Source organism: Kogia breviceps, chromosome X, assembly GCF_026419965.1.
Source record: "Kogia breviceps isolate mKogBre1 chromosome X, mKogBre1 haplotype 1, whole genome shotgun sequence".
In the NCBI taxonomy this organism is placed as follows: Eukaryota; Metazoa; Chordata; class Mammalia; order Artiodactyla; family Physeteridae; genus Kogia; species Kogia breviceps.
The window spans coordinates 75,440,450-75,467,922 of NC_081330.1; the positions used below are offsets into that span (position 1 = coordinate 75,440,450).

General features: G+C 36.6%; 1 protein-coding gene across 4 annotated transcripts in view; it reads left to right on the plus strand.

Annotated features, from left to right (window-relative positions):
* The window catches only part of OPHN1 (oligophrenin 1), a 731,745-nt gene that overhangs the window by 537,259 nt on the left and 167,013 nt on the right, over positions 1 to 27,473 (plus strand). For all 4 annotated transcript variants that reach the window (XM_059051488.2, XM_067023139.1, XM_067023140.1 and 1 more), the window contains exons 16-17: positions 21,784 to 21,868; positions 26,708 to 26,766. In XM_059051488.2, the coding sequence (XP_058907471.1) occupies positions 21,784 to 21,868; positions 26,708 to 26,766 (144 nt within the window). The remainder of the gene's footprint in view (positions 1 to 21,783; positions 21,869 to 26,707; positions 26,767 to 27,473) is intronic.

Sequence of the window (27,473 nt, forward strand, 5' to 3'; positions counted from 1 at the left end):
ACACCTGTATAACTACCACCCAGGTGAATAAATAGAACAATTCTTGGAAAAACACTCTTTGGGGCCTCCCCCAATCATTATTCCCATTCATTCTCTCCAAAGGTAATCACTAACCTGACTTCTAGACTAGTTTAGACTCTTTTAGAATTTTAAATAAATGAAATTACAGTATATATTCTTTTATGTCTGGTTTCTTTTTCTCAGTATTATGTTTATGAGATTTAGCCATGTTTTGTGAATTGCAATAGTTTGTTCTTATTCATTGTTGTATAGGTTTGCATTTAATTATTTTTAGATTAGTCATTGTAATCTTATTTATGGAGTTAACAGACTCAAACCTACATTAGATTAAAATCACTGTTCACATTGATATTAAAAGAACATCAGCAGATTGCCTTCAATCATTCATTAAACTAGATAATTTAATCCTCCTTGCTTATCTCCCTTTATATCCACAGTTAAATTGTACACTATCTTAAATCCTTTTTGTAACAAGGAAAGGAATGAATAAAGTTGGGATGCTAGATGTGTGATCCGAAGCCTTCACTCTTCAGGAGAAGGTTCACACCAGAGTTCAGGGTTCCCTCCTGACTATAAGGTATTATGCTAGGTGGAGTGACTGGTTTACAGTGAGACTATGTCTCCATCCTTCCTACCAAATTCCATGTGGATATCTTCTCATTTGCCCAATATGTAGGAGTCACTCAGCTAGTTTCTGGATTTCACTCAGAGGGAATTGCTGTGTGTGTCTCTGGGGGGAGGGACGTTTAGTAGAATCCTATGTCACCATCTTGGTCTCCTCTAAATCTGTATGTTTTTTTAAAATTTTTTATTTTATATAGGAGCACAGTTGATTAAAAACTCTGTGTTAGTTTCAGGTGTACAGCAAAGTGATTTAGTTATATATATACATGTAGTTATTCTTTTTCAAATTATTTTCCCATTTAGGTTATTATAGACTATTGAGCAGCATTCCCTATGCTATACAGTAGGTCCTTGTTGGTTATCTATTTTAAATATAGCAGTGTGTGCCTGTTAATCCCAAATTCTCAATCTATCCCTGCACCCCCTTTTTTCCCTAGTAACCATAAGTTCATCTTCTAAGTCTGAGTCTGTTTCTCTTTTTTGTAAATAAGTTCATTTGTATCATTTTTTTAGACTCTGCATATAAGCAATATATGATATTTGTCTTTCTCTGTATGACTTACTTCATTTAGTATGATAATCTCCAGGTCCATCCCTGTTGCTGCAAATGGCATTATTTCATTCTTTTTTTTTGGCTGAATGATATTCCATTGTAAAATTGTACCACATATTTTTCCATTCATCTGTCAATGGACATTTAGGTTGCTTCCATGTCCTGACTATTGTAAACACTGCTGCAATGAACATTGGGGTACATATATCTTTTTGAATTATGGTTTCCTCAGGGTATATGCCCAGTAGTGGGATTGCTGGGTCATATTGTAGCTCTATTTTTAGTTCTTTAAGGAACGTCCATAGTGTATGTTCTCGATAGTGGCTGTATCAATTTACATTCCCAGCAATAATGCAAGAGAGTTCCCTTTTCTCCACACGCTCTCCAGCATTTATTGTTTGTAGATTATTTGCTGATGGTCATTCTGACTGGTGTGAGGTAATATCTTGTATTTTTGATTTGCATTTCTCTGATAATTAGTGATTTTGAGCATCTTTTCTTGGGCCTCTTGGCCATCTGTATGGCTTCTTTGGAGAAATGGCTATTAAGTCTTCTGCCTATTTTTTGACTGGGTTGTTTGTTTTTTGATATCGAGCCGCATGAGCTCTTTGTAAATTTTGGAGATGAATCCCTTGTCACTCGCATCATTTGCAAGCATTTTCTCCCATTCTGTTGGTTTTCTTTTTGTTTTGTTTGTGCTTTCCTTTCCTGTGCAAAAGGTTTTGAATTTAATTAGGTCCCATTTGTTTATTTTTGTTTTTATTTCAATTACCCTGGGAGACAGATTGAAAAAGATATTGCTGTGATTTCTGTCAGTGAATGCTCTGCCTATGTTTTCCTCTAAGTTTTATAGTATCTGGTCTTACATTTAGGTCTTGCAGTTTTTTTTGGTTTTTGTGGGGTTTTTTAATTAATTAATTAATTTATTTATTTATTTTTGGCTGTGTTGGGTCTTCGTTTCTGTGCGAGCGCTTTCTCTAGTTGTGGCGACCGGGGGCCACTCTTCATCACGGTGCATGGCCCTCTCACTGTTGCGGCCTCTCTTGTTGAAGAGCACAGGCTCCAGATGCACACGCTCAGTAGTTGTGGCTCATGGGCCCAGTTGCTCTGTGGCATATGGGATCTTCCCAGACCAGGGCTCGAACCCGTGTCCCCTGCATTGGCAGGCAGATTGTCAACCACTGCGCCACCAAGGAAGCCCAGTCTTGCAGTTTTAAATTGCATTTTCTCACTATGAGAGAGATTGGTCTTCTTTTCATATGCTTAATGGTACACACACACATACACACAGATGTATACATACTATGTATGAGAATTGTCTGTTCATGTCTTTTGACATAAGATTTTATTTTTATTTTTTAAACATCCTTATTGGAGTATAATTGCTTGACAATGAGTGAGTTTCTGCTTTATAACAAAGTGAATGAGCTGTGAATGTACATATATCCCCATATCCCCTCCCTCTTGTGTCTCCCTACCCCCCTCCCTATTCCACCCCTCTAGGTGGTCACAAAACACTGAGCTGATCTCCCTGTGCTATTGGGCTGCTTCCCACCAGCTATCTATTTTAGATTTGGTAGTATATATTAGTCGATACCACTCTCTAACTTTTTCCCAGCTTACCCTTCCTCCCACCCCGTGTCCTCAAGTCCATTCTCTACATCTGTGTCTTTATTCCTGTCTTGTCCCTAGGTTTTTCATGATCATTTTTTTTTCTTTTAGATTCCATATATATGTGTTAGGTTATGGTATTTGGGGTTTTTTTCTGACTTACTGCACTCTGAATGACAGAGTCTAGGTCCATCCAACTCACTACAAATAACTCAATTTCATTTCTTTTTATGGCTCAGTAATATTGCATTGTATATATGTGCCACATCGTCTTTATCCATTCATCTGTCGATGGACACTTAGGTTGCTTCCATGTCCTGAATATTGTAAATAGAGCTGCAGTGAAAATTGTGGTACATGGCTCTTTTTGAATTATGGTTTTCTCAGGGTATATGCCCAGTAGTGGGATTGCTTGGTCGTATGGTAGTACTATTTTTAGTTTTTTAAGGAAACTCCGTACCGTTCTCCATAGTGGCGATACATTCTTTTCGTATCTCCATAGTGGTGGGAATATAAATGTATGCAAGAGTGTTCCCTTTCCCCACACCCTCTCCAGCATTTATTCTTTGTAGATTTTTTGATGATGGCCATTCTGACTGGTGTGAGTTGATACCTCATTGTAGTTTTGATTTGCATTTCTCTAATGATCAGTGACATTGAGTATCCTTTCATGTGTTTATTTTGCTGTGCAAAAGCTTTTAAGTTTCATTAGGTCCAAGTTTTTTATTTTCACTTTTATTTCCATTTCTCTATGAGGTGGGTCAAAAAGAATCTTGCTGTGATTTATGTCATACAATGTTCTGCCTATATTTTCTGCTAAGAGTTTTATAGTGTCTGGCCTTACATTTAGGTCTTTAATCCCTTTTGAGTATATTTTTGTGTATGGTGTTAGGGAGTGTTCTAATTTCATTCTTTTCCATGTACCTGCCCACCTTTCCCAGCATCATTCATTGAAGAGGCTGTCTTTTCTCCATTGTATATTATTGCCTCCTTTATGAAAAATCAGGTGACCATATGTGTGTGGGTATATCTCTGGGCTTTCTATCCTGTTCCATTGATCAATATTTCTGATTTTGTGCCATTACCATACTGTCTTGATTACTGTAGCATTGTAGTATAGTCTGAATTCTGGTTGTCTGATTCCGTCAGCTCCATTTTTCTTTCTCAAGATTGCTTTGGCTAATCAGGGTCTTCTGTGTTTCCATACAAATTGTGAAATTTTTTGTTCTTGTTCTGTGAAAAATGCCATTGGTAGATTGATAAGGATTTCATTGAATCTGTAGATTGCTTTGAGTAGTATAGTCATTTTCACAGTGTTGATTCTTCCAATCCAAGAACATGTTATATCTCTCCATCTGTTTGTATCATCTTTAATTTCTTTCATCAGTGTCTTATATTTTTCTGCATACAGGTCTTTTGTCTCCTTTGGTAGGTTTATTCCTAGGTATTTTATTCTTTTTGTTGTGATATTAAATGGGAATGTTTCCTTAATTTCTCTTTCATATTTTTCATCATTAGTATATAGGAAAGCAAGATATTTCTGTGCATAGATTTTGTGTCCTGCTATTTTACCAAGTGCATTGATGAGCTCTAATAGTTTTCTGGTAGCAACTTTAGGATTCTGTATATATAGTATCATGTCCTCTGCAAACAGTGATACTTTACTTCTTTACCAATTTTGATTCTTTTATTTCTTTTTCTTCTCTGATGGCTGTGGCTAAAACTTCCAAAACTATGGTGAATAATAGTGGTGAGAGTGGACAACCTTGTCTTGTTTCTGATCTTAGTGGAAATGCTTTCATTTTTCACCATTGAGAATGATGTTGGTTGTGCATTTGTCATACATGGCCTTTATTATGTTCAGGTAATTTCCCTCTATGCCTACTTTCTTTAGGGTTTTTATCATAAATGTGTTTTGAATTTTGTAGAAAGCTATTTGTGCATCTATTATGATAATCATATGGTTTTGCTCCCTCAATTTATTAATATGGTTTATCACATTGATTGATATGCATATATTGAAGAATCCTTGCATTCCTGGGATAAACCCTACTGGATCATGGTGTATGAACTTTTTAATGTGCTGTTGGATTCTGTTTGGTAGTATTTTGTTGTGAATTTTTGCATCTATGTTTATCAGTGATATTGGCCTGTAGTTTTCTTTCTTTGTGACATCTTTGTCTGGTTTTGGTATCAGTGTGATGGTGACCTCTTAGAATCAGTTTGGGAGTGTTCCTCCCTCTGCTATATTTTTGAAGATTTTGAGAAGGATAGGTGTTAGCTCTTCTCTAAATGTTTGATAGAATTCTTCTGTGAAGCCATCTGGTCCTGGGCTTTTGTTTGTTCAAGATTTTTAATCACAGTATCAATTTCAGTGCTTGTCATTGGTCTGTATATATTTGCTATTTCTTCCTGGTTCAGTTTCAGAAGGTTGTGCTTTTCTAAGAATTTCTTTCAGGTTGTCCATTTTATTGGCATACAGTTGCTTGTAGTAATCCCTTATTATCCTTTGTATTTCTGCAGTGTCCGTTGTTACTGCTCCTTTTTTATTTCTAATTCTATTGATTTGAGTCTTCTCCCTTTTGTTCTTGATGAGTCTGGCTAATGGTTTATCAATTTTGTTTATCTTTTCAAAGATCCAGCTTTTAGTTTTGTTGGTCTTTGCTATTATTTCCTTCATTTATTTCTGATCTGATCTTTATGATTTCTTTCCTTCTTCTCATTTTGGGGTTTTTCTGTTCTTCTTTCTCTAGTTGCTTTAGGGGTAAAGTTAGTTTGTTTATTTGACATGTTTCTTATTTCTTGAAGTAGTATTGTATTTCTATAAACTTCCCTCTCAGAAATGCTTTTGTTGCATCCCATAGGTTTTGGGTCATCATGTTTTCAATGTCATTTATTTCTATGTATTTTTTTATTTCCTCTTTGAATTCTTCAGCGATCTCTTGGTTATTTAGTACTGTATTGTTTAGCTTCCATGTGTTTTTAGTTTTTACAGGTTTTTCCTGTAATTGATATCTAGTCTCATAGCGTTCTGGTCAGAAAAGATACTTGATATAATTTCAATTTTCTGAAATTTACCAAGGCTTGATTTGTGACCCAAGATATGATCTATCCTGGAGAATATTCCATGAGCACTTGAGAAGAAAGTACAGTCTGTTGTTTTTGGATGAAATGTCCTATAAATATTAATTAAGTCCATCTTGTTTAATGTATCATTTAAAACTTCTGTTTCCTGATTTATTTTCATTTTTGATCATCTGTCCATTGGTGAAAGCGGGGTGTTAAAGTCCTATCCTATGATTTTGTTACTGCCGATTTTCCCTTTGTTGGCTGTTAGCATTTGCCTTATGTATTGAGGTTTTCCTATGTTGGGTTCATCAGTATTTACAATTGTTATATCTTCTTCTTGGATTGATCCCTTGATCATTATGTAGTGTACTTCTTTGTCTCTTGTAGTTAGCTTTATTTTAAAGTGTATTTTGTCTGATATGAGAATTGCCACTCCAGCTTTCTTTCGCTTTCCAATTGCACAGAATATCTTTTTCCATCCCCTAAATTCTAGTCTGTATGTGTCCCTAGGTCTGAAATCGGTCTCTTGTAGACAGCATATATATGGGTCTTGTTGTGCTGTTCATTTAGCCAATCTATGTCTTTTGTTTGGAGCATTTAATCCATTTACATTTAAGGTTATTACAGATATGTATGTTCCTATTGCCATTTTCTTAAATGTTTTGAGTTTTTCATTGTAGTTTTTTTCCTTCTCTTGTGTTTCCTCCCTAGAGAAGTTCCTTTAGCATTTGTTATAGAGCTGGTTTGCTAGTGGTTAATTCTCTTAGGTTTTGTTTGTCTGTAAAGGTATTAATTTCTCCCTCGAATATGAGTGAGATCCTTGCTGGATAGAGTAATCTTGGTTTTAGATTTTTCCCTTTCATCACTTTAAAAATGTTCTGCCACTCCCTTCTGAATGGCTGAGTTTCTGCTGAAAGTTCAGTGGTCAACCTTATGGGGATTCCCTTGTAAGGTATTTGTTGTTTTTCCCTTTCTGCTTTTACTATTTTTTCTTTGTATTTAGTTTTTGATAGTTTGATTACTATGTGTCTTAGCGTGTTTCTCCTTGGATTTATCCTGTATGGGACTCTCTGTGCTTCCTGGATTTGATTGACTATTTCCTTTCCAATATTAGGGCAGTTTTCAACTATAATCTCTTCAAATATTTTCTCAGTCCCTTTATTTTTCTCCTTTTCTTCTGAGAACCTATAGTTTGAATGTTGGTACATTTATTGTTCCCAGAGATCTCTGAGACTGTCCTGGATTCTTTTCATTCTTTTTTCTTTATTCTGCTCTGTGGTAGTTATTTCTACTATTTTATGTTTGAGGTCACTTATCCGTTCTTCTGCCTCAGTTATTCTGCTATTGATTCCTTCTACAGAATTTTTAATATCATTTCTTGTGTTGTTCATCATTGTTTGTTTGCTCTTTAGTTCTTCTAGGTCCTTGTTAAACGTTTCTTGTATTTTCTCCATTTGATTTCCAAGATTTTGGATCATCTTTACTATCATTACTCTGAATTCTTTTTCAGGTAGACTGCCTATTTCCTCTTCATTTGTTTGGTCTGATGGGTTTTTACCTCACTCCTTCATCTACTGTTTTCTTCTCTTTCTTCTCATTTTGCTTCACTTACTGTGTTTGGGATCTCCTTTTCGCAGGCTGCATGTTTGTAGTTCCCATTGTTTTTGGTGACTGCCCCCAGTGGCTAAGGTTCCTTCAGTGGGTTGTGTAGGCTTCCTGCTTGTGGGGACTGGTGCCTGTGTTCTGTTGGATGAGGTTCAGTCTTGTCTTTCTGGTGACAGGACTGCATCTAGTGGTGTGTTTGGGGGTGTCTGTGACCTTCTTATTATATTAGGCAGCATCTGTCCTAGTGGGTGGGGTTGTGTTCCTGTCTTGCTAGTTGTTTGGCATAGTGTGTCCAGCAGTGTATCTTGCTGGTCATTGAGTGGAGCTGGGTCTTAGCATTGAGAGGGAGATCTTTTTTCTGGTTGATATTACGTGGAGCTTGGAGGTCTCAGGTGGACCAGTGTCCTGAGCTCAGATTTCCCACCTAAGAGGTACAGGCTTGACAGCTGGCCACAGAACCAACACCCTGTCAGCCACACAGTTCAGAAGAAAAGGGAAAATGAGAGAAAGAAAGAAATAAAATAAAGTTATTAAAATAATTTTTTTAAAAAATTATTAAAAGTTAAAAAATTCAATAGGGCTTCCCTGGTTGTCCTTTGTTTAAGAATCCGCCTACCGATGCAGGGGACACGGGTTCGTGCCCCGGTCTGGGAGGATCCCACATGCTGCAGAGCTGCTGCACTCGTGAGCCATGGCTGCTGAGCCTGTGCGTCCAGAGCCTGTGCTCCGCGGCAGGAGAGGCCACAACAGTGAGAGACCTGCGTACCACACAAAACAAAACAAAACCAAACCAAAAAAAATTAAATAGTAATAAAGAAAAGAAAGAAAGAAGAGAGCAACCAAATGAAAAAACAAATCCACTAATGATAACAAGCAGTAAAAACTATATAAAAGGAAACAAACAAAAAAGGACAGACATAACCTTAGGGCAAATGGTAAAAGCAAAGCTATACAGACAAAATTACACAAAGAAGCGTACATGTACACACAAAAAGAGAAAAAGGATAAAAATGTATATATCTATATATATATAAAGGAAGAGAGTAACCATATCAATAAACAAATCTACCAATGATAATAAACTCTAAATTCTAAACTAAGATAAACATAAGACCAGACACAAGTTAGATGGATAAAGCAAACCCAAAGTCTACAGTCACTCCCAAAGTCCACTGCCTCAATTTTGGTATGATGCATTGTCTATTCAGTTGTTCCAGAGATGCAGGGTAAATGAAGTTGATTGTGGAGGTTTAATCCACTGCTCCTGAGGCTGCTGGGAAAAATTTCCCTTTCTCTACTTTGTTCCCAGAGCTCCCAGGGTTCAGCTTTGGATTTGACCCTGCCTCTGCCTGTAGGTCGCCTGAGGGCATCTTTTCCCCGCCCACACAGGACAGGGTTAAAATAGCAGGTGATTAGGGGGCTCTGGCTCACTCAGACTGGGGGAAGGGAGGGGTACAGAATACGGGGTGAGCCTGCAGTGGCAGAGGCTGGTGTGATGTTGCAATAGCCTGAGGCACACCGTGTGTTCTCCCAGGGAGGTTGTCCCTGGATCAAGGAACCCTGGCTGTGGCGGGTTGCACAGGCTTCCAGAAGTGGAGGTGTGGATAGTGACCTGTGCTTGCACACAGGCTTCTTGGTGGCCGCAGCAATAGCCTTACCATGTCATGCCCATCTCTGGTGTTCGCACTGATATATGTGGCTTGCACCTGCCTTTGGATGGTGGTGCTCTGAATGTCCTCTCCTTGCACATCCTGAAACAATGGTCCCTTGCCTCTTAGGCAGTTCCAGACACTTTCTCGGACTCCCTCCCAGCTAGCTGTGACACACTAGCCCCCTTCAGGCTGTGTTCACACAGCCAACCCCAGTCCTCTCCCTGGGATCTGACCTCCAAATCCCAAGCCGCACCTCCCAGCCTCCACCCACCCTGTCAGGTGAGCAGACAAGCCTCTGAAGCTGTTGAATGCTGGTCGGCACTGATTCTCTGTGCAGGAATCTGTCTGCTTTGCCCTCTGCATGCCTTTTTGCGCTCTCCTCCGTGGCTCTGAAGCTTCCCCACCACCAACCCTCTGTCACTGCCAGTGAAGGGGCTTCCTAGTGTGTGGAAACTTTTCCTCCTTCACATCTCCCTCCAACAAGTGCAGGTCCTGTCCCTATTCGTTTGTCTCTGACTTTTCTTTTTCTTTTTTTTTTTTTTTTTTTTGCCCTACCCAGTTATGTGGGGAGTTTCTTGCCTTTTGGGAAGTCTGAGGTCTTCTGCCAGCATTCCGTAGGTGTTTTGTAGGAGTTGTTCCACATGTAGATGTATTTCTGATGTATTTGTGGGGAGGAAGGTGATCTCTATGTCTTACTCCTCCATCCATCTTGAAGGTCTCTCTCAAGACTGCCTTTTGAAGACTGCTTAGAACACCTTTCCTTAAGTGCTCTGATCTACCCTGACAGTTTTTCAGTATTTTTACCCTTTTTGTAGACTTTGTCTTTTTGGTGCTAGCTTTAGATTAATCTTAGACCTCTAGTCCTCTTTGTTTCTCATGAATGAACTTTTCCCAGCATTCCCCTTGCTTCCTGCAAAGGTTTGTGGAGGGGGACTATAAGTGATACCTCACTGGGATTTGGTGTTTATTTCCCTACTTACAATTAATTTTGAATTTGGGTGTTCTCTGTGTTTTCATGTGGAGGGCATGGCTTTGTGTACTTTTATGTGTTTCTAGTGGTTCTGTGTTGTTTTATGGAGGATGTGTAGGGGGATTTAGATTTTACATGGCCACAATTACCTCAACATAAACATTTCCCATATGATTAAAATGCTTTGCAAATATTTTAATGGCTGCATAATATTATGATAGACAAAAGAACCAAAATTTATCAGATCATTTCCTTCTTATTGAGCATTTCATTTGTCTCCTTTTTTGTGATTACATAATTTGTGGATGAATTCGTTCTAATGTTTACTTTGCATAGATTTGCTGAAGTAGAATTATTGTCTCAAGGTTATAAATATTTTTAATAATCATGATATAATTTTAATCCAGGGAGAACCAGTAGATCACATATGGATTTATTTTAATCAGCTAACTAAAGTTGCTTCCACCTTTTTTTCAGGTAGCACCCCTGTCTTCTACATATATAGCAGGAACCAGGTCTGAAATAGCTGGGATGCATCAGTATGGCTATTTCTGGTGTTTACAACCAGTATCTCTGCTTATTGATGGAACCATTTGCCATTATTGGTTATTAAGTATTTGAAGATCTCCTGCAGCCGTAGTTTATAATATTTGTTTTCCTATGAGTGTATTGTCTTTTATCACTCTACTTGGGACACATACATATACAGCAACAACAAAAGGAAAAGTGACCTTTATTTCAGCTCTCCTTTATTTATTATTTTTTAACATCTTTATTTGAGTATAACTGTTTTACAATAGTGTGTTAGTTTCTGCTTTACAACAAAGTGAATCAGTTATACATATACATATGTTCCCATATCTCTTCCCGCTTGCATCAACCTCCCTCCCACCCTTCCTATCCCACCTCTCTACGTGGTCACAAAGCACAGAGGTGAACTCCCTGTGCTATGCAGCAGCTTCCCACTAGCTATCTAATTTACATTTGGTAGTGTGTATATGTCCCTGCCACTCTCTCACTTCATCACAGCTTACCCTTCCCCCTCCCCATATCCTCAAGTCCATGCTCTAGTAGGTCTGTGTTTTATTCCCGTCCTACCACTAATCTCTTCATGATGTTTTTTTTCTTAGATTCCATATATATGTGTTAGCATACAGTATTTGTTTTTCTCCTTCTGACTTACTTCACTCTGTATGACAGACTCCAGGTCTATCCACCTCATTACAAATAACTCAGTTTCATTTCTTTTTATGGCTGAGTAATATTCCATTGTATATATGTGCCACATCTTTTTTATCCATTCATCTGTCGATGGTCACTTAGGTTGCTTCCATGTCCTGGCTATCATAAATAGAGCTGCAATAAACATTTTGGTACATGACTCTTTTTGAATTATGGTTTTCTCAGGGTATATGCCTAGTAGTGGGATTGTGGGGTCATATGGTAGTTCTATATGTAGTTTTTTAAGGAACCTCCATACTGTTCTCCATAGTGGCTGTATCAATTTACATTCCCACCAGCAGTGCAAGTGTTCCCTTTTCTCCACACCCTCTCCAGCATTTATTGTTTCTAGAGTTTTTGATGATGGCCAATCTGACCGGTGTGAGATGATATCTCATTGCAGTTTTGATTTGCATTTCTCTCATGATTAATGGTGTTGAGCATTCTTTCATGTGTTTGTTGGCAATCTATATATCTTCTTTGGAGAAATGTCTATTTAGTTCTTCTGCCCATTTTTGGATAGGTTTGTTTGCTTTTTGTTATTGAGCTGCCTGAGTTGCTTATAAATTTTGGATATTAATCCTTTGTCAGTTGCTTCATTTGCAAATATTTTCTCCCATTCTGAGCATTGTCTTTTGGTCTTGTTTATGGTATCCTTTGCTGTGCAAAGGCATTTTTTACAGAACTAGAACAAAAAATTTCACAATTTGTATGGAAACACAAAAGACCCCGAATAGCCAAAGCAATCTTGAGAATGAAAAATGGAGCTGGAGGAATCAGGCTCCCTGACTTCAGACTCTACTACAAGGCTACAGTAATCAAGACAGTATGGTAGTGGCACAAAAACAGAAATATAGGTCAATGGAACAGGATAGAAAGCCCAGAGATAAACCCACACACATATGGTCACCTTATCTTTGATAAAGGAGGGAAGAATATACAGTGGAGAAAAGACAACCTCTTCAATAAGTGGTACTCAGCTCTCCTTTAATCTTCTATCCCTGAGTTTTATAAGTGAAGAAGGGAGATAAGCAAGAGACTGAGCTGGCAAGGCTGTAACTTGGTGAAACTGATCAATCCTCACATTAATCATTACTGCCTTCATGACTTGTGTCAGAGACTGATAGTCTCATTTTTCCTCCAATTTCTGTTAGTGACTTCTCTTTCTTCCTCTCACTCGATCAGTTTTATCAACTGCAAGTAATCAAAGCTTATCTTACTATTAATGCAACCAGAATTTTCACAGTAATATCATATTACTAATGTTTTCTTCATTAGTTGGTACACTCTGACATGACTCGTGTGTTTTAGAGGAGCCACTATGACCTTCTTGCTATTGTGGGGGTATTTTTGTTGTTATGTTTTTGTTTTTGTTTTTCTGCCTCTAAATGTGAGGGAAATAAACATTGTGCCATCATTTGGAATGGTGGTTAGAACTTTGACCAAGATATTCCTATGATTATTTTTACTCCCAATCTTATTATCTATGACATAACAATACACGGCAGGAAAACAGCCTCACCCTAGAATCACATTTGAGAAGTTGTTATTCAAAAACAAAACAAAACAAAACAAAACAACAAAACTTCCCAGGCCTAATCCTGGACCCAATGAAACCGTCTCTTGTCTTTGGATCCAGGAATCTCTATTTTATAAAGCTTCCCTAATGTCTCTGATGCAGTTTGTCACCTGACTATAGGATCATTTTGGGGATGCATAGTTTCAGTGCATATTCTACATTAAACGATGACCCCAATATAGCTCTCAAATGGTCATCTCTGTTCTAGTTTCTAGAACTTGTTAACCTTGCTATATATTCATGATGTGCTCCAGGGTGCATACAAAACTTCATTTTCTAATATGCCTAGAATGTCATTCCCAAACCAAGAGCCTATAAAAATTAATTTGGTTTTCTTTGAATTGAATGGTTATTTTTTTACATTTCAATTCTTCTGTTAATTTGAAATTGAATATGTTTGGTTGTGAAATAGGGATCTAACTGAATTTTTTTCCAAATTGTTAATTTTCTATGCTCCATTTATTGAAAGTCTTATTTTTTCACTAATTTATAATGCTGCTTTTATTGTATATTAAGTTCTTATATTTACATGATGATCTTTTCATGAGCTCTTCACTTTTTCCACTTGTTATTCTTGTACTAGTATGAGATTGTTACTGTTGTAGCATATTTAATCATTTTCCTATCAAGTAACACAAATTCTCCCCAATTATTCTTTGTTAAAAAAAATGTTTAAGCCATTTTTGCTAACTCATTGTCCCATGTAAACTTTTTATCATGTTCCAGAAAACATAAGCTTTTTGACATTTTTATTTGAATCCTATTAAATCTAAAACCTAATTGGAGTCATTGATAACATTTCAATATTTAGTCTTTCTGTACAGAATCACAGTATATGTTTTCATTTATGCAGTTTTCTTTTTATATTTTGTACTTTTTTTCTAGATAATTCCTAAATGTTTACACATATTTATTCCTAGGTTTGATTACAAAAATAACATATACACACACACATGCACAGAGTGCCATTTTTTCCTATTATCAATAAATTTTTGAACTGATTATTGCTAGTGTATAAGATGCTTATGATTTTTGTATCTTAATTTTCTGACCAAGGATTTTAACAAGCTTTCCTGTGAGTTTTAACAATTTTTTAATTGTTTATCTTGGGATTTTGGGGTGAACAGTTACATCATTGATAAATAATTCTTACTCTATCTCCTTTCCAACAGCTTTATGTTTCCTGTTCCTTGTTTAATTACATTAAATGTCCTAGCTGTTCACTGCCTTTGCCATTCATTAAAATCATCTGGAGAATTTAAGAAACAACCAAGACTCATCTCCAGAGGTTCTGATTTACTTTACATAGAGAGGAGCCTGAGCATTGTTATTTTCAAAGCTTTTCAGAGATTTCTAGAAGTTAGGTTTGAGAATCATTGTTCAAAACACTCTGATCCAATGATAAGTAGTGTGGTGAAAGAAGGATTCCTTTCTGGCTTCTGATCTTAAGCTTTAACTATGATATCCACTGATCATTTGAGACAGATTCAGTGGTGTACTGGATGCACTCATACTGGCTCATGAGACCTGACTTTGCACATCTTTTCCCAACTTCAAGTTTAGTGACATCATGTAGTAGCTTGGAATTGGCCGCACTCCACAGAATTTGGCAAATGCTGCAAATCAAGGCTCCCCTCCTCTCCCAGCATACCATTGTAAATATTTCCTTCTATTCCTAGTCTAAGGATAATTTTCATCTTCATTACTCTTTGAGTTTTACTGAAACCACCTTTCATCATATTGACAACTTATCACCAAAGTTTTAAAACTTTCTATTTCTTGCAGTAACTTTTTTTCAGAGGGATGCCTGTATTCTGATTCTTCAGAGTGTTTCCCTTCTTTTGAGCTACATTGACTTTTCCTGGCCCTAATAACTTTTCAGTTTGTTGTTTCTATTACATTATGGAGAAGGAGGAGTCAAATTGGGGTTTGTAAGATATTAGTTTGAGTTCTTGCTCAAAACTTTCAGGTCCAAATGAGTAGAAAAGCGAAACATTACTCCAACAATCACTGCTGTGGTAAACCTCAGATTCAGAGGGTAGTTCATTTGGGTGGAAAAGAAAATCTGTCACTAACTTAAAGGAATATCTTGACTGCATGTTTCTCCAATAATTCTCTATAAATACTATCTTGTCACAAAAATGTGCATAAGAATTAGGCAATATAGGGCTTCCCTGGTGGCGCAGTGGTTGAGAGTCCGCCTGCCGACGCAGGAGACACGGGTTCGTGCCCTGGTCCGGGAGGATCCCACATGCCGCGGAGCAACTAAGCTCGTGAGCCATGGCCGCTAGGCCTGCGTGTCCGGAGCCTGTGCTCCGCAACGGGAGAGGCCACAACAGTGAGAGGCCCGCATACCGAAAAAAAAAAAAAAAAAAAAAAAAGAATTAGGCAATATAAAGCTGAAATTGGCATTCTCTGAGAAGTAATTGGAATTCAGAAATCATAGTCATGTCGGTTACATGCAGACCCATATGTTTTACAATCAGATGAGCTAAAATTTGGGTAGATAGATTCTTTTGAAGATTAAAAAGCCTAAACGCGACACATGGCTAAATTGCTGGCACTTTACTTTCACTGAGAATGGGCAGGCTTTGGGCAGGGCCAAGATTTTACACAAATAAGGCTGCAGTAAGCTTCAGAATATACCTATTACCAATTTATATAGGAGGATATTATTCTCATTCAAGCAATTGAAGTGTTGATTCTATAGCTGGGAATCTTTTGCCTTTACTTAGTGCAAAAAGATGAAGCTTACCTACTATATGCCAGGCACTCTTCTGAGAGAAAATGATTATATAAGGGGAAGCACAGGCACAGGCTTAAAGTGGTTGCCCTTCTGCAGGGCTTAGGCACTAAACCTTGTGGGCATCATTGCAGCACTTTCTCTGCCAGCATGCAGAGTGCAAGAGCTATGGAGGTGTGACTACTTCCACATGTATTTTGATGGGTGGAGGCAAAGGGCTGTTGTAAGCCATGGCCACCACAGAGAGTCCCCACTGGTGCAATGCCCAGTGGAGCTGTGGGAATGGGGCTGCCTTCATTACCCAAGACTCGTAGAACCACATGTATGTAGTTCCAGCCTGGGAGAGTCACCCGCACTGAACTCTGACCCAGGAGAGCTGCAGAATGTGCTGTGCCAACCAAGCCATGGGAGCAGGGCCACCCAAAGCCTTGAGGACAGGACCACTACCCCAGTGTGTCTAGAAGTCAGGATCCCCACCCAAACTGGCCTTAAGATTTGGGACTTGTTCAGTACCAGTACCAGTACTATTTCTATTTTCCTATTTCTTCCTTTTGGAATGGGAGTGTTTGTTCTATGCCTGTCCCATATTTGTATTTTGGAAGCACCTAACATGCTTGATTTCGCAGGTTGCCAGCTGGAGAGCAGTTTGCTTCAGGATGAATTATCTCACCAGTATCTGATTTAGATGATATTTAGATAAGACATTGAACTTAGATTATTTTTTAAATCATAAATTTTATTTAACCCTATATATTAAGAGTATTACCAATTTAATATGTAATATAACAAATTATTAATGAGATATTTTACATTCCTTTTTGTACTAATTCTTCAAAATGTGGTGTCTATTTTATACTTATAGACTATCTCAACTCCAACTAGCCACTATTTTTCCTTCCATTTTTATTGAGATATAATTGACATATATATGTTTAAGGTGTACAAAATAATGATTTGACTTACATACATCATGAAATGATTACCACAACAAGCTTAGTAAAAGTCCATAGTCTCATATAAATATAGCATAAAAGAAATAGAAAATAAGATTTATTCTCTTAACAACTTTCATATATAACATAGAGCAGTGTTAATTATCTTTGTCATGTTGTAAATTACATATCTAGTACTTACTGATCTTATAACTAGAAGCTTGTACCTTTTGACTACCTTCATCTAATTCCCCCTTCCCCCATGCCCTGTCTCTGATAACCACAAAGCTGATCTCTTTTTCTCCGAACTTGTTTGTTGGTTTCTGAAGTATAATTGACCTACAACACTGTGTTAGTTCCTGGTACACAAGATAGTGATTCAATATTTCTGTACATTTGAAAATGATCACCATGATAAGTATAGTTGTCATCTGTCACCTTACAAAGATATTACATAATTATTGACTATATTCCCCACACTGTACATTTCATAATGTAACTAGAAGTTTAATCTTCCTAACCTATTTCTCTCCTCCCCTCAACCACTACTCCACTGACACCCACCTGTTTATTCTCTTTATCTATGACTCTGTTTGGTTATATTTTCATGTTTGTTTTGTTTTTTTAAGATTCCACGTATAAGTGAAATCATACAGTATTTGTCTTTCTCTGTCTGACTTATTTCACTTAGCATAATACCCCCTAGGTCCACCCATGCTGTGACAAATAGCAAGATTTCATTCTTTTTTATGGCTGAGTAATATTCCACTGTGTATATATACCATATATTCCTTATCCATTCATTTGTTGATGGACACTTAGGTTGAACCTCCTTACCTTGGCTATTGTAAATAATGCTGCAATGAACATATGGGTGCATATATCTTTTCAAATTAGTGTTTTCATTTTCTTTGCATAAATACCCAGAGTGGAGTTCCTGGATTTTATGGTAGTTTTATTTTCAATTTTTAAAGGAATCTTCATATTGTTTTCCATAGGGGCTGCACCAGTGTACATTCCTACCAACAGTGAATGAGGGTTCTTTTCTCCACATCTTCACCAACACTTATTATTTCTTGTCTTTTTGATAATAGCCATTCTGACAGATGTGAGGTGTTAGCTCATTCTAGTTTTGATTTGCATTTCCCTAATGCTTTTGAACATCTTTTCATGCGCCTGTGGCTATCTGTATATCTTCTTTGGAAAAATCTCTATTCATGCCCTCTGTCATTTTAAAAATTGTGTTGTTGGTTTCTTTGAAGTGGAATTGTATGATTTTTTATATTTTGAATATAAAAAATAATATATATAATTCTTGTATATATCCTTGTGTGTGTGTGTGTGTGTTGTATATGTGTGTGTGTGTATATATATATATATATATATATATATATATATATATATAGTTGGATATATCATTTGCAAATGCCTTCTCTCATTCAGTAAGGTGGCTTTTCATTTTGTTGATAGTTTACTTTGCTGTGCAAAAACTTTGTAAGTTGATGTAGTCTCACTTTTTTTTTTGCTTTTATTTTCCTTGCCTGAGGAGACATATTCCAAAAAATATTACTAAGACTGATATCAAAGAGCCTACTGCTTATGTTTTCTTCTAGATGTTTTATGGTTTCAGGTCTTGTATTTAAGCCTTTAATTCATTTTGAGTTTATTTTTGTATATAGCATGAGAAAGTAGTCCAGTTTAATTCTTTTACATGTAGCTAGCTGTCCAGTTTTCCCAAAACATTTATTGGAAAGAGGGTCTTCTCCCCATGGTATATTCTTGCCTCCTTTTTCATAGGTTAATTGACTATATAAGCATGGGTTTATTTCTGGACTCTCTATGCTGTTCCATTGATCTATGGGACTCTTTTTGTGCCAGTACCATACTATTTTTATTACTGTAGCTTTGTAGTATAGTTTGAAATCAGGACATGTGATACGTCTACTTCTGTACTTCTTTCTCAAGATTGTTTTGGCTATTTTGGGTCTTGTGTTTCCATACAAATTTTAGAATTATTTGTTCTACTTTTGTGGAAAATGCCATTTGTATTTTGATAGGGATTTCATTGAATATTAATTATATTACTGTTATTTCTTTCTAGTTTAATTTCATATTGGTATAAGGTTTTATTCTTTTGAATTTATTAAGGTCTGTTTTATGGCCTAGAATGTGGTCTATCTTAATGAATGTCCTGGATGAACTTTAGAAGACTGTGTATTCGCTTTTGTTGGATGAAGTAGTCTATAAATGTCAGTTAAATCCAGCTGATCAATGATGCTGTTCAGTTCAATTACTTCTGATTTTTTACCCATTGTATCTGTCAATAACCAATAAAGCGGTGTTGAAAAGCACATGTTTCAGTGATTTTTTGTTGGATGCATATCTTTTAAGGATAGGTATGTATTCTTGGAGAATTAATCCTTCTATTTAATGGCCCTCTTTATCCCTGATAATTTCCTTGATCTGAAGTCTGCTTTGTTTGAAATGAATAGAGCTACCTCAGCTTTGTTTTTGATTAATGTTAGCGTGGTATATCGTTCTCCATCCCTTTTTAAATCTATATGTCTCTTTATATTTGAAGTTGGTTTCTTGTAGATAATATATAATGAAGTCTTGTTTTATAATATACTCTGACAGTCTATATATTTTCATTGGTGTATTTATACCATTGACATTTAAAGTGATTACTGATATAGTTGGATTAATACCTACCATACTTGCTTCATTTTTCTGGTCATGGTCCTTGTTCTTCCTTTCTCTTCTCATTTTCCACTCTTTTTCTGCCTTCTCTGGGTTTAACTGAGTATTTTTTATGATTCTATTTTTTCTCTTCTGTTAACGTATAATTATACTTTTTTAAAACTCTTTTTTAGTGGTTGCCCTTGCATTTGCAACATACATTTACAATTTATCCAAGTCCTCTTTCAAATAATACCATACCACTACACTGTTAGTGCCAGTACTTTATAACAGAATGTTTCTAATTCCTCATAACATTTTTGTCATTCATTTCACTATCCATAAGCTATAATCACTGAATACATTGTTGCTATTATTTTAAACTTTTACCTCTTAGACCAGTTAAGAATAAGAGTAATAGTGTTTTGTTTACCATCATTTATTCCTCTTCTAATACTCTTCATTTCTTTATGTAAATATGAATTATTGACCTATAGGTTTATCTGTGAAGAACTTATTTAAACATCTCTTGCAAGGGAGATCTACTGGTGACAAATTTTCTCAATGTTTGTTTATTTGAGAAATATTTATTTCTCCATTCACGCTTGAAAGGTAATTTTTTTCTTTCAGGCTGGTCTTTTTTTTCTTTTAACACTTTAAATATTTCATTCCACTCTCTTCTTGTTTACATGGTTTCTTGAGAAAAGTTGGAATAATTCTTATTGTGCTCTTCCTTCAGTAAGGTGTTTTTTTCTTCTGGCTTCTATCAAGATTTTTTCTTTGACTTTGGTTTTATTCAGTTTGACTGTGTTATGCCTAGTTGTAGATTCTTTTGATATGTATCCTGATTGGTGTTTTGCAAGATTCCTGGATTTGTGGTTTTGTGTTTATTATTAGTTTTCAGAAATTCTCAGTCATCATTGCTTAAGATATTTCTGCTGTTCCTTTTTCTCTTTCTTCTCCTTCTAGTATGCCCATTACATGTATGATACACCTTTTGTTATCGTCCCACAGTTTTTGGATATTCTCTTCTGTCTTCTTTCTTTTTATTTTCCTCTTTGCATTTTATTTTTGGAAGTTTATACTGACATTTCTTCAAGTTCACTGATTATTTTCTCACCTGTGTCCATCAAAGGAATTCTTCATTTCTGTTATGGTGTTTCTGATTTCTAAAATTTCCTTTTGATTCTTTCTTAAAGCTTCTATCTCTATGCTTACATTAATCCAACTCCTTTATTAAATGTTGTCCACTTTACCCATTACTGTCCTTGGTATAGTAATCATAGTTGTTTTAAATTCCTAGTTTGATAATTATAAAGTATCTGCCATATCTGAGTCTTATTCTGATGCTTTCTGTGTTTCTTGAAACTTTTTTGTCTTTTAGTGTTTTCTTGTAATTTTTGTTGCAAGCCAGACATTATGGGTAAAAGGAACTGAGGTAAATGGGTCTTTAGTGTGAGGCTTTATTTATCTGGCTAGAATTTAGCCTGTGTTTTTTGGTTGCTGTAACTGTAGGTCTCAGAGGCTAAACTTACCTCTAGTGTCCTTGTTTTTACTTCCTCTATTGTCTTTTGTTTTCCCTAGAGACTTCTTAAATATTGTCTGAGAAGAATAATTCTTTTAGTCATATTCCCTTGTTATTATACAGGAAGCCTGTTGATATGGTGGTAAGGTGTGAGGGCAGGGGTAGTGTTCTACAATTCTACAATTATGTCTCAGTATTTTAGTGAACCTGTGTTCTGGCCTGTGACTTCCACAAGCATTTCTCAGTTTTGTTTCAGTTTTCCCCCTTAGAAGAGACAGGAAGGGATTCATTTCTGGAATTGGGAATTTCCCCCTTCCCAGGTCAGTTAAGCTCTGGTAAAGTAGTTTCTCTTGAAGGTAGGCCTTATTAAGAAGAATGAAATGCTCTGTGCATATTTTTAAATGGCTAATTTTCTATCCCCTTCTCAGAATTACAGTAACATGAGGGAATTTTTCTCATATCTTCACTGTGAGAACCTGATAGGTCTCTGGAGGTAAAACTCACAAAAGCTTGGGAGTCCCCTAGGACTGGACCTGCTTAAAATTTTTAACTCTCAGTCTTGTCCACACTGAGCCTCTAGAAATTTGCCAATTACAGATTGGGTTTTCCTAGCCCTGTACTGTTTCCCAAGGAGTTTTCTACCCTTGGGCTTCTGCTCTATAAGTTTTGATTATCTGTATCTGCCTGTCTGTTTCTTCAGTTTGCCCTATGACCTCAGTTCTCTGATGGAACTGAGAGGAGTTGACTTTCAGTTTGTTCCATTTTTTTTTTCTTATTGTGTGAATGAAAGAGGTGTCTTCCAAGCTCCTTACATCCCTAGCTGGAATATAAGGGAATTTTTGAGACTTCAAAGACATGTTTGTTGTAAAGTTTTCATCTTTTGAAAACTGGTTAGAGTAACCATCTTTTAATTAATGCACTTTATTTTTCTTTTAAAGGGATTAAATGTAAGATCTTGTGGAATGTTAACTTTTTTCTCATTTTTTTCTTCTCAAATAGATCCTAAATGTCCAGGAGATGTTGATTTTCATAATAGTGACTGGGACATTAAGACAATCACCAGCTCCTTGAAATTCTACCTCAGGTATATCTGATATGATTTAGAACATTCCTTTTCAGAGTAGATGAAATATTTCTGGATGGAGATTGGAGTTAATGTGGTCCCAATTTGGGGAGGTTGGATAGGATTGCTAAAGAAAAAAATAGTGAAAAAAATTTCCGTCAAAGAAGAATGTGCATTAGGAGACTTTTTGAAATTGGGGAATTTAAGCGAGGGAAGCATCAAAATAATAGAATAGTTATTGAAATATGGCTTTTTTGAAGAAAATTGGCTTTAAAAAAGATTATTTTAAAATCACACCCTTAAAATAATTGAAGTTTTGCCATTGTGCACAGATAAAGTGACGTCACAAATGGGCTCACTAGTAAAATCAGGAGTTGTGACATTTCAAGGTTGTTAACATGTTTTGGTGGATAATAACCATTTTGAAACATTAAATTGCATTTACACAAACATAATTTGTGTATGTGTATGTCTTTTGTTACAATGGAAATAAAAACCATAAAACTACAACCATAAAAATGTTAGAACTGAATGAAGTGGTGGCAGTCGGGAAAAAAATTAACTTACAAGCAAAATTTGGGGATGCACAATGATGATGAATATATCATTCAGTTTATTGGCATAGATTTATATTACATAAAAATATTTGTGACATACACACTTTTCAAGGTCATTCATTTCTTACCATTTTTTATGTCTCATGTATGCACCATACTTTATGTGGTAAAGTGTCTTGTTTTCAATTACTATACTCTTTAGACGTTAAGATAGGTACTTTAGCTATGGGAAATGTCATTAATCCAAAATAGATTGGGTCCCAGATATTGCTATTAAATGACCTTCTGCTGTAGCATCATCTTAGAACTTTAAGTAAACATGAATGCTCTTTCCAGGAGTATTTCTCCTGCATATGCCGAAGAAGAAAAGCACTGGTGTTGGAGGGTTTATTCTGTGCTAGGCTGTGTTCTAGCTGCTTACGTTGACAGTATCATTGTTTTTTTCTCACAATAATCTTATAAGGTAGGTGTTACCATACTCATTTTACAGATGAGGAAATTAAATCATGCCCCTCCCCCATTAAGTAATATTCATGATCATGGCTCATATTATTTAAACCTAAGTATCTCTGACTTATAAGGCCACTGGTATTGGAGCACCTTATTCCCCTATTCCCCACTTCCCAGGGGCTATGGTCTTCTTGGAGTTGCTTGGGTAATTTAAGAAAGAGAGCAATCTGCTCTGCATACTTTCAGGAGACTCGTGATGATGAGAATAGTGCTAGTAAATAACTCTGTGTCTCTAGCCTCCTTAAAAGGAGTTAGTTTTTTCAGAGATTTATATAGAGTATGTCCCTCCCATATTACATCTTTCCCAGCTTATCCCATAACAAGCAGTGTAGCTCTTCTGAAGGATGAGAATATCGAGCCTGAAAGTTTGAGTGGCCTGTACCCCCAATAAGAGGTATTTGTTCTTAAGTGTCTTATCCATGAACATTTAATATGTACTAGCCAGTCAACACCATTTAGGTTTCTTAAATGTGTCAGTATTTTCATAGTGTACTTCCTCCATCTGTGTTCTAGGCACCTAACTCACCCCTTGTCTCCAACATTTCTAGAAAATTACTCGAAAAACCATCCCTTCTCTCTTCTCTATCTTTACCCTCTCTCATTCAACAGGCTTTTTCCTCTCAGCATGTAAATATGCTCCAACATTACACATCTCTTTGCATTCATTTATTCTACCATTCACTAAACCATTCAGTAAACATTTCCTGACCTACTCTATGTCTAGCATGGTGTCTGGCAGTAGGCATACAGTTGTGAGTAGATATGACCTTAAAAAGGTTATAGTCCAGTGAAGTGGACAGACAAAAGACAAATAATTATACAAATATAATGTGCTATGATAAGTGCTCTGAAGGAAAAGTGCAAGGTGCTATGCAGTCATATAATAGGAAGGCCTAACTTATTCTGGTTTTTAGTTTAGAATGAGGTTTGAATTATAACTTGGAGTCAATTGGGGGTGGGAGGAGGCAGTTCCAGACAGAAATAACTTCATATGCAAAGACCTTGAAGCAAGAGGAAGACCCTTTTAAGAAACTACATGTACCAGTTTATGTGGAGTATTGAGTGTAGACAGGGAAGGAGACATATGTAGGGGCCAGATCATGCAAGGCCTTTTACGACATTTTAAGAATTGGGGTATGAATTTATATTAAAAGGAATGAGAATATATTGAAAGATTTTTAAGAAGGAGGTTATATGAGATTTGCATTTTGAGAAAAACATAGAGAGATGAGATTAGAGAGAGGCAAAATAAGTAGAGGTGGAAACCAATTAGCAAGCTATTGCTGTGGTCCCGGAAAGAGATGATGCTTCTGTGTGGACTAGGGAGTAACGGTGGGGATAGATAGAAATAAGCATATTCAAGAGATTTAGGGAGTAAACTTGGATATGAAGATGGAGGAGAGGGAGATAAAAGAATGGCTTCCACATTTCTGGCCCATACAACCAAATGATGGTCATACATTTACTGATTTGGGAAACATAAGAAAATGACTAAATTTGAGGGATATGACAAGTTAGGTTTTGTATATGTCAAATTTGGGTGTCTTTGAAGAAATCAGGACAAGAATTTTAAGTACGCAATTTGATATATAGGAAATGTATAGGAATGAAACTCAAGAATTCTGGGCTTGAGCTAAAAAATTGAGAATCATTTACAGTGTAGATGATAATTGGAGGCAGGAGCTTAGATGAGATTGCCTAGTGAGATATTTGACCCCTTCCCAATCTAGCTTCAGTGTATGAAGTAATATACACTCCCTGTCTCTGCTTCTTAATGTCCCAGTTTGCTCCTTAACCCACTGCATTCTGACTCCTGCCCCCTCTGCTCTACTGAAGCTGCTGTTGCCAAGGTCACCAGTGATTCCCTCAATTCTAAACACAATGGACAATTGTCAGCCTTTACCTTATTTGACCTCTTTGTAGCATTTGAAGCTGTTAACAAGCCCTCCTTGAAACTTTTTCTTCTTTTGGATTCTGCTAATCCATTGCTTTTGGATTTTCTCTCACCTCTTTGACCATTTTTAGAAGTCCCTTTTATGGACTTTCTACCGGGTATTTCCTAGGGCTTTCCTCTCTTTACTACACTGAGGGGATGGAAAATTCAAATATCCACAAGAGCCAGGACATGAAAATGACTGAAGTAGACTGCTTTCATGTTAAACATGTTGCATATAAAACCTTTACTTTCATAGCAATCCCTTTGTTTATATATAAACAGCAATATTCTTTACTTCCACAAATAACCATATGGACCCAATATAGACAGATTTTTCAGTTTTTTAATAGAGGCAGACAATATTGATTTTTATGTGAAATACACAATTTTTTCATATTCTGATGACTCATTCAATTCCATTTCTTTTTTTTCACACTACTCTGGACAGGAAAGAAATATTGAAAGGTCTCATGTAGCTGTTGGCTGCCAGTCTGCCATCTTTCCTAGAGCAGTGGTATCTGTTCTCATGGTTCTAATCACCCTCCTAGGTTCATGATCTACTTCTCAGATCTAGAAAGGCACTCCATCCATCTTCCTAATAAACATCTGCCTTTGGCTATCCCAGAAACCCTTCTGACATAGCATCTCCACTTCCCTCTCAATCAATTTCTAATCTATTCAGTCACCCAAACCAGATTACTCTCTCCATCACCAACATATGCAATTGTTGATGAAGCTCTGTCTTTAATGTCTTTCAAATGACTCTCCTCACATATTCTTTCTATCCCTAATGGCACTATTTTCATTTAGACCTTTATTATTTCTCACCTGGATTACTACAATAATAGCAGTGGCAAGCAGTATAACGTAGTGATTAAGAACATGCACTTGAGACAGACTGCTAAATTCTGCCACTTACTAATTGTGTGTTCTAGGATGAATTATTTAACTTTTCTGAAGCTCAGTTTCCTTATCTATAAAATGGAGATAATAACAATATCTACCTTACAGGTTTGTCATGAGAATTAAATGAGTAAATATATATAAACCACTTAGAACAGTGGATAGTTTGTTATTATTATTATTATTATTATTATTATTATTATTAGTGTATTACTTCCTTCCTCTGAGCCATGCATCACCTACATTTTGTATATGGAACTCTCCTCAACTAGACTATTAGCTCCTTGGAGGTTTAGACTATGTCTAATTCATCTGGAGCCCCAATACCTGGCACAATGCCAGTCACAAGTAGGTGCTCAGCTTACATTTTTTTTTGGCTGCACCACACAGCAAGCGGGATCTTAGTTCCCCAACCAGGGGTCGAACCCATTCCCCCTGCAGTGGAAGTATGGAGTGTTAACCACTGGACCACCAGGGAAGTCCCTCAGCCAATATTTTTTGACTAAATAAAGAAACCTATTTGAGGCTCAATTTCCTTCTCCATTAAATGGGGATTTGAATTACTGCTTCACCTCACAGGATCTTAGGAGGGATCAAATGGGAAGACAGATATAAAAGCACTTTGGAAACTGAGGAACTATCCAACTGTAAGGACTTCATAGTAGCATTCATAGTGGGTCCACTTTGGAATTTTGCAGGACTGATTTGTGCCTCTTTTCACTTTGGGGAACTAATTGGAGACCCTGCACAAGGTCTCAGCTCATACTTTTATAGGTCTTCTGTCGAATTACTAGCAACTAGGATTCCTCTGACAAAGTTTCATATGAAGAGAGAAATGTATGTAGTCATTAACCTGTGGAGCTCAGAAACTTCAGCCTTGCTGCTCACAGAACTGCGCATCTAAGGTCTTGCTACTCCCTCCCCAAAGGAACTTACAGTCTTCATTAATTTCAGGAATCTTTCTGAACCTGTCATGACCTATAGACTTCACAAAGAGCTGGTCTCTGCTGCCAGTAAGTATTTATGTTACTTAGTTAATTGTGTTGTCCTCACTTCTAAGTAATGTTTACAGCAACAAGCCTAGAAGACTGCTTGAGGGAAAGTGAGGGAAAAAACAAACATATACACATATTTTGTCCACTGTCAAATGAGAGTATTCTTACTTGCCAACTCAAGTGTTGTATTATTTTTCATAAATCAATGTTAGTTGAGTGAATTGGAGAAAACTGGCTAACGAGGGATATGACAGGTCTGAGGACTTTATTGATTGATTTTGCCTCTTACATCAGAACAAGATGGCTCACATTGCCAGGGGACAGCAAAATGTTTCCATTAAAGTTACTATTTCAGCATTTTTTCAGCACTTTGCCTTTTCAAATGCTTTTCAATTGTGTTGTGAATTATTACTCCTAATCTTTTAGTACTAGCATCACATTTTCTTTAATGATAAGACCAATGGTGAGGGTGGAGGGGTACATAGGATATAAAGCATATAGAATCACTCAAAAAGTTGGCAGCTGAAGAAGCATTAAAAGTTTTGTCTGAGGCCACTGTATGAGTATCCCTCCCTACCTTGATGTGACTCTTCTGCATTATGCCTTGTATGGTATTCAGGAAAAAAGATTCAGGGGATTTGTCTTCATAATGAATCTTTGTTGATGCAAGAGAGCTTTGATCTTTACTCTGAGGTCTCTCAGTGATTTTCATAGGAACCCAGAGG